Source organism: Arachis duranensis, chromosome 10 (assembly GCF_000817695.3).
Source record: "Arachis duranensis cultivar V14167 chromosome 10, aradu.V14167.gnm2.J7QH, whole genome shotgun sequence".
Classification (NCBI taxonomy): domain Eukaryota; kingdom Viridiplantae; phylum Streptophyta; class Magnoliopsida; order Fabales; family Fabaceae; genus Arachis; species Arachis duranensis.
In genome coordinates, this window is record NC_029781.3 from 96,095,254 (window position 1) to 96,103,934 (window position 8,681).

The 8,681-nt window shown below is 31.3% G+C and overlaps 1 protein-coding gene across 1 annotated transcript; it reads right to left on the reverse strand.

The window, feature by feature from the left end:
* Nucleotides 1-382: 382 nt before the first annotated feature.
* On the reverse strand, nt 383-4,191 carry LOC107471110 (uncharacterized). The gene is made up of 3 exons (XM_016090552.3): nt 3,994-4,191; nt 3,649-3,715; nt 383-1,403 (listed from the first exon to the last, which is right to left on the reverse strand). Exons 1-3 carry the CDS (start codon nt 4,048-4,050, stop codon nt 613-615), a joined length of 915 nt encoding a protein of 304 aa, XP_015946038.1. The 5' UTR covers nt 4,051-4,191; the 3' UTR covers nt 383-612.
* Nucleotides 4,192-8,681: the final 4,490 nt, after the last annotated feature.

The window sequence follows — 8,681 nt, forward strand, 5'->3', positions numbered from 1 at the left end:
TTAAAAATAGTTTATAAATAAATTATTTTATATTTGATTTTTTAATTTTAAAAATACTTATTTAAAAAAATTGTGATAAAAAACTTATTATGAAAGAAGTCATTTTTTAATTTCTCTATAAACACTTAAATAACTTTTTAAAATGCTACAATTCAATTTTAAAAATCGTAAAAAGCTACAATTCAATTTTAAAAATCGTATAGACATTAATAGTACTATTTTTTACAAGTCAAAAATTCAAAAAAATAACTTTTAAAATTTTCTAAACTGACCGTTTAGCTCCTTTTTTATTCAGGTCCATCCGGCTAAATTTATTAAGTCAAGTCTCGTTTTCACGGTCTTAATTTTAGTAATTTTAGAAGCAAAAATTTATCCATTTAAATGGAGTGAACAGACTAATCCGACAAATTTGACCTGAAGTTATGAAACAGTGATATTTTGTATCCAGGTCTCAGTGGTATACACTAACTATTTCCTAAAGTCATAAAATAATTCTAGTGAACTAAGAATGCTAGAGAAGAAGATAGCTATTGAGTTTCCAACATTAGCATACCTCAAAAAAACTGATATGATAGAGCAAATTTGGCACAATATGTGATTGGTCTATGATGTCTAGCATCTTGTACTCATAGTGCATGATTGAGTAACATGAAAAGCATTGGCTCCAATTCTGAACATAACATTGACATCTACACATTCATATAGTTTTCTACACCCCGGACATCGCCCATCAGCCTCAAGGATCCTTTTGTGACAGAAAAGACACGGTCGAAATGCGCATGAACAAGGAAGAAAGCTTGTGTCCGTAACATCTAAGTCCTCATAACAAATGGGGCATTGAGAAGGTTGTGAAATGATTGTTTGCCATCTCCAACTTGCCGGTTTCGGGTTACCACTATGCCTGTTTGAATTTAATGGTGAACTATGTTGCTTTGAGAGGTTCGGTAAACACATGGGACGAAAAGCATCATTAGGTTTCCATGCTTGACGTTTCTGATGTGATTTTTTAAACTCCGGTTTTGGGTTCTTTGTAGCCTCTAGAATGGTAGAAGCCAAATCTGAAGTTGTGGAACGTAGATTATCGTTGGCATTTAAAGCATCGGCAACGGCCTCCCAGTCATCAAGGCATCCGTCGTTGTCGGCTTCTTCCTCGCTGCCTGAGAAACATGTACTCATGCTACTAATGCTGGTGCTACTCCATGAAGAGAAACCATTCCTTGACTCGTGATCGAGAGGACTTCGAATGGATGTTGAATCGTTGAGTGGGATGCAAGAACTTTCTGTATTCTCTCCCCTTTTCTTGTTTTCCTTGTTTGATGATCTGTTCTCCTCAGTAGGAACATGCTTAGATGATGGACAATAATCAATGCTTCTATTTGAGTCGACATTAGATCCTTTCTTTACTGAAAGACAAGAATGTAAGAAACAATGAATAAAAAGAAAGAAAAAGCACAAGACACTTCGGCCTAGGGCTGGAAGTGAGTCGAGCTGAGCCGAACTGGGCCAAGCTCAAGCTCGGTTCATGGCTCGACTAAACAATCGAGCTTATTTGTAAAGATCAAACTCGACTCACCAAAATCTCATGAACTGGCTCAAATAACACGAACATAATCTATATATAAACTCGACTCACCAAAATCCCATGAACTGGCTCAAATAACATGAACATAATCAATCAAGCCAGTTCACGAACCAATGAGCAACTTATCCAAGATCAAGCTTGTCTAATTTAATATACGAGCTCAAATTCAAGCTCAAGATTGGCTTACAAGCTAGCTAACAAGTCGAGGTCGAACTGGCTCATGGACTGGCTTAACTCACTTCCGGCCCAACTTTAGCCGGTTTGATAAAACTTTTTGGAAAGATGTAAACACCTCCCTTTCTGTTTGGTAAATCGAAAAGATTGTTGTTTGTGCTTTTAGCTTTGAAAAACTATGGGTGTTTTTCAAAGTTAAAAGTCTAATATAACCTTATATATTAATAAATATATACATTTACTCTTTATTATATTTATGTCAACTAAAATAATTTTAAAAAACAACATTTGTATCTATGAATTATACGAATGTTGACAAAAATACTCATAAAAAAAAGAAAATTAACGTTATATCCATCTAAGATTGTTATGTATGACAAAAGTACCCAAATTCTAATTTTTTTGTTAACTTTTTAATAAAATTTTTAAATTACCCCACACCTCATCTTCTTTCAGCCACATAGGTACGCTACCTACCTCTTCTTAGACTTCTTTTTAATATTTGGGATTAGGGTTTAGCTAACTTGACAAGTAGAAATTTTTGAACCTTTTACTTGATAAACGCAAAATAAATACATTGAAAGTTTGAATTTGTATGTTGTCTATAAAAATTTCCTTTATTGGTAACCTTAAGGTCATATCACATGTTCCTTTTTGAAATTGTGTTGCATACTTTATTCCTCATAGTTTTGTTTCTTTGTTTCTCTTCTTGTTTATATTATAACTAACTAATTGTCTGCAATGGTATGGTGGGATGTGGAAAGTTCAGGTTTCCTTTTCTTTTGGTAGATAGAGTGATGAGTACAACTCCGGAAATCGTGCAGTTGCCATAAAAAATGTAACCATCAATGACAACTTTCCCGGCCACTTTCTCGAAAGGCCAATCATGCCTGGTGTACTAATGGTTGAGGTTGAAAATAAAGAGCGGGGTAATTTGAAAATTTTATTTAAAAGTTAACAAAAATTTAAAGTTTTGGTATAACGCTAGTTTCCTTTTTAAACCAGTAATTTTTGTCAGGTTTGTAAAATTTATGGATACAAATGGTAGTTTTTTCAATTATTTTTAAATATTTAAAACAATTTACCAAAGATAATTTTTATAGCTTGTACTTATTGAAACTCACTTATATTTTGATTTACCAAATAGAACTGTTATAAATTTTGGAAAGCTATCTTCCAATAGCTGGCTCTAATGAGCTACTTTTAAAAAGCCAACACTTCACCAAAATAGCCCAGGGAAACTTCAAATTTCTTTATCAGAACACCATCATGTTTGAATTTCACAAACATATCAAATATGAAAGTCCTTTCCTATTTTAGATTTCTATTAACTATATAAATCTCGGAAATGTTTGGTAACAAAAAAAATCAGCCAAAACCAGTCATAACTTATCTTATTTAGCATTCATTAATTGTTGCGACAGTTAATAAATATTAAATAAGACAAATTTTGGCTGTTTTTTTTATTTTGTCTCCCTGGCATTACGGATAAATCCATAGAGAAACAGACAAAATTGGAAGCACTTATAAAACAACCAAGAAACTATTGCATGCAAAATTGTTTTCCCATTCATATGGTTGCTTTGGATATTCAACACGAGAAGCCCAATCGAAACTAATCATAACAAGCTTCAAAGATCAATGTTACGTGACTTGAAAGCTCAATCAGAGAAATGATATTCATACATGTTGATTTCCATTTCAGACATAACAGTTATGCAGGTTGATGTTTAACAAAAAATATAGGCCAAAACTTAATACCAAAAAACAGGGGTCATTTGCTTAGATTTAAAAAAAATGAAAACAAAACTTGTAAAAACGAAATCAATATCTAACACTAAAATAAAAATTCATGGTGGAATCAGAAAAAAAAGGGGGGCAAAGAGAGTTACCTCGAGATAGCCATTGCTCTAGCCGAACATCAAGCTTGATTTGCTTCAATTTCGCTGACCCATTTCCCTAAACATCATTACCAATGCAATCAATTAATCAAATGAAAAGCTTCTTTTTTTTGGCGGTTGGGGGAAGAAAGAAAGAAACCACAAAACAATGGGAGAAAAAAAAATTGAAACTTTACAAAATAGAAAAACAAAATTACTAAGTAATGATGAAAATTTAGCTACCCTTTGATACATCTAAAATCAATAGCAATGCAATGCCTCATGGGTTTAATAAAATTCCCAACTTTAAAAAAATAGATAAATATAAAGATAAATTCTTTAGGGAAAATTATTTACCTTCTTTTTCTTGGTGGAGTCTTTGAAGAGAGAAGGATCAGAGATAGCAGAAGCCATTGGAATTAGAAGAAGGTTTAATCTCGAGAATGTAAAAAGACAAGGGGAGAGGAGAACAAGAAGAACAAGGATAGGGAGGGAGTGGATATTACAAATTCCTTGTTTGATTTCTCTTTTTCATTTGTTTTTGTGTGTTCTTACTTCTTAGTTTTTTTTAAGAGATGTTCTAAGTTTTCTAAATTAAAAGTATGTGTTTTCTTTTATATATATAATTGAGTTTTTTTTTTTTTGACAGATATATATAGTTGACTATTGATTTATAGTACAAACAATGAATCTTTGCCATCTTGGAAACTTATTTACACAACACATGGATTCCAAAATTAAGGAAGGAGAAAAATGGACAAAAGGAGAATTACAAGAAGAATTATTTTCTTTTAAGATCGTTGTTACATAACTCACCCAAGTTGGGGGTGAGAAGATTTAATTTGTGAATTATCTCATACGATAATGTTATTAAGAATAAATTCAAATTAAATAAAATATACATCATACTAAAAATGTTTAGAAATTAACAATAAAAAATAACAGATTTTAAAACAAATAAATAATGAATAACACTATGATAAAATATGAATAAATTTCTTTATGTTTATAGTTGAGTACTTTAAATATTGTGTTTGTCTTGTTCTGATTTTCTCTTAAATAATTTTATCATACTAACCGCTTGTATCATTATAATTTCGTCAACTCACTTTTTTCATGATTTCATCACACTTTTATTATCATGTACTTATATTTATGTGATCTTCTTTATCTAATAGTTATTGTTGATCACAACTACACTCTTCCATTCCTTTCTTACCTTAAAATTCTATACTTTATCCCAATATTTTGTACCAAATACTTTATTCCATTAGTTTTATTTCTTAAGTTCTATTACTTTCAAAACGTATTTTTCTTTCCATTTAACCACTTTACTATATATTCTTGTTGTCTATAAGGATCACAATGTCTTTTTCTTTGACACATAATTCCTCCTGTAAAAAATTGAAGCACTAATTTCATACTTTATCATCAAATTTTTTAATAACATTCTCTTCTATAAAACACTTTATTATACCTTGAGAATTTTCAAAGTGACAACAACAAAATTATTATAGATAGAAATATATATTTTATATACCCATCAAGACTACGTCTCATGTATTAACTTTTTTGCTAATCTGAATCCATCATATTTCTTTTCTTTTATTACACTCCACTAATTTTTTTACAAATACATTAACATGCTGCCAACTGTTATTAATATCAGACATTTATTTTCAAAAATTTTTATATTTCTACTATATCAGATAATCCTACCTAAAGGGCACAAGCGTGAGATGGATGGACCTAAAAAAAAGAAACATAGGAGCTCAAGTATTGAATGACCACTGGGTATATGTGACAAATTTGAGATTGACATGTTATTAGAGTTAGTGAGTTTTGCTGCTAAATTTGTAGAGAAGTTGTATAATAGCATTAATGAAAATAAGATTGAGAACTTGAACGTATTGAAGATCAATTTACTGGTTTGTATCTCAACAATGTTAATCTAAACAGTTATATTTTTATAATTGTGATCTGTTATTAAAGTATATCATGATCTGATTTTGTCTTAGTCTACATACATATTGCAACTTTAAATTTAAGGTGCATTAACTGTTGACCGTTTATACAGTGACTATAATTTTGATGTGATAAACATTTTGCGTAAAAATTCAACTTGTGCAAGAAGAATGATGTTAAGACTATAATAAAAATTAATTAGTAATATAAAATATATATTAAAATATAAAATATAAATTTAAAATAAATTAAAAAGTATCATATATATTTATAAATTAATACATAATGACCGATTTAATAATTTATTTTGTATGTATATATAGTAATTCTTTTTATAAGACACATTTAGCTAATTCTATCTTAATAACACAGGTTACAAATATAATAATAAGTGTCCTTAAAATTCTTAATATGGTCAAAATATTAAAAATATAAAAAAGAAATTATAACGAATATTTTTGTATAATACTCTTTAAATATATTTTTAAGACATGTGATCATACAAATCTTTATTATGATCTAAATTACATGTTCACAAACATTAAAAAAAAGGCTTGTTTTCATTCACATTTAAAAAGAACAAAGTAAATTGGTACATGACATTTTTATTTATCTTCATCTAACAATAGAAATGCAATGAGAAACCGAGATAGTATTTGTTGCGAGGAGGAAGAGATCTCCAAAATAGTGATAGAATGTCTACCTAAGAATCTTTCGAAAGATTACAGAAAAATAGGATTTGAAATTATTTAGAAATCAATCAAAGTAGATAATTAATGACTTTTTTTCAAAAATATAAACAATTACTAATTAAATAAAAGAGAGTGTTAGGTAAATAATGATTATCTTGAACAATATGAACAATCACTAATTAAATAAAAATACACTATACTTCTAAATTACCCACCTAAATTTTAATATTAGAATAACCATTTGTACACCCAATGAAATGAATATCTGATATATCTATTTTTTATATTGTTTTGTATTTTTATTATCTATCTATACTTTTTTATCAATAAATTCTTATATATAAAATGCATTGAATTGTGTTTGAAATGAATACAAATAAAATTTTATTTGATTGGTATTTAGAACCAAATCGCTCTTTGCCAAATTCATTAAACTTTGACTAGGTTTAAAATATAAAGGTCTCAAATCCGCGAGAATCATGAAATTACATTTAACTTTTTTCAATTTTGAATACCTAAACACATGAGCTCGCTCTGTTATTTAAAGGCAGCATAAAATGTTCATTACTACATTCCAAATAAACAAGCATAAACTTTACGTTTTAGTGTTTGGATTGACCAAGTTTTGAAAACGATATTATATGACTGTATTAATTGTGAAAATAATAAATAAGTCCCTCCTTTTTTATTTCTAAGAAAAATAAATTTTTCGCCAAATTTAATTTCATGAAAGATTTATCTATTTTTATAATAAAAAAATTAAAGATTTATTTATCTTTTTCTTGTTTTGATTTATACGAGTTGAAATTTATGTTTATGATAATTATGAAAAAAATATTTGAATTAATTGTATTCACCAAACATACCATATTAATCATTATCTTAAAATTCATCCATATGACCAAAAATATACTAGTAAAAATAACACAATATTATTGAAATATAGTATGCCTATCTTTTAAGGGTGTGTTTAATTTAAGGTTTGAAATATAAAAAGCATATTTAAATCTCTTAAACACTTCAATTTTTTATTTGAATATTTTTTTCTTGTAAATAGATATAAAAAAGGGCAATTTACTTATTTAAATTGTTTCACTCTCAATATTACGTAAATATATTGTTTCAGAAACTGATACGTAAATACATTATTTCACATATCTATATAAACCGCTACTGCCAGTAGCGGTTTACAAGAGAACAGAAACCGCTAGTACCAGCCACGGTTTACACATGTATGATGGGTTGTTCATAAACTGCTGCTGCCAGCAGCGGTTTATGTTGGTTGGTGTGCGTGCGTAAACCGCTGGTGCCTATAGCGGTTTACGTTTAGTATGTGTCATTGGGCTCCCTATATAAACCATGGAGGGGCCAAATGTGGAGAGGTAGGGTGTTAGTCTCAAATGGATGGGGGAGGATAGTTTTGTGGCTCTGGTCCACTGCTCTGGAAAAATTCAAAAGAGCAAAAGGCATGGTGTGAAATTCACAGATAGAGAACTGGTTAGTATTTTTATCCGATCTTCAAGTACATTGGCAGAGATTAAGCTCAGCATACTACAAAAGCTCGGTACCTGTGCGACGAAGCTGGTAAAAAAGTTGTTTTACAAGATTTCCATTACTGTTGTGTCAATTGGTGTGAGATATGAGACCTTTGTGATAGAGTCGGATGAAGACCTGCAGGTCTTGTTTCACTGCAGGCGTAGTTTTCCGGAGGTGAGGATACCCGAGCTGTTTGCGAAGTTGGAAGATTGTGTGGATAGCTCCGGGGCATCGGCATCGGATCCTCAGTCGACCACAGTCGGTGGTGCCTCGACATCAATGCCTGTGGTAGCAGCGGTAGTTCTACCTCCCGAGCCCGAACGTGCTGGGGCTGTTCATGCAAGTGTGGTTCATTGTGTGCCTGAGGTTGAGTTTGAGGTTGGACCGGATCGAGTTGAGAATGCGCTGTGTGATGATGATTCTGATGAGGAGCCGGTCGATATTGGTGGGGACAGTGATGATGATATATCAAGAGGTACACGTACAGCCCATGGAGGTTCCGGTTCTGGAACACAAGAGTACCCTTCCCACCTGTCGTCTTTGAACTTGGAAGCCATCGGCTAACACCAGAATGTAGAGGCAACATTCGATGGGCAGGGTATGCATGATGGGACAGGTTTGACTGAATTTCAGATTGGCCAATCGTTCCAAAGTAAGGAGGAAGGTGTGCTGAGCGTAAAAGATTACAGCATTCGGCATGGAGTTGAGTACAGGGTTATGGAGTCAGACAATCTAAAATACCAAGGGAGATGCAAGGAGTTCGGTAATGGGTGCACGTGGTTGATTCGGATAGTCATGCGAAAAAGGAAGAGCACATGGGAAGTTAGGAGGTACAACGGACCACACACGTGT

Excerpts from the sequence above, each read along its gene's own strand:
- LOC107471110 (XM_016090552.3), bottom strand. The coding sequence starts at position 4,050 with ATGGCTTCTGCTATCTCTGATCCTTCTCTCTTCAAAGACTCCACCAAG. Across the intron at positions 3,716-3,993 it reads ACTCCACCAAGAAAAAGAAG|GGAAATGGGTCAGCGAAATT; the intron begins GTAAATAATTTT and ends AATGATGTTTAG. Across the intron at positions 1,404-3,648 it reads AGAGCAATGGCTATCTCGAG|TAAAGAAAGGATCTAATGTC; the intron begins GTAACTCTCTTT and ends CTTGTCTTTCAG.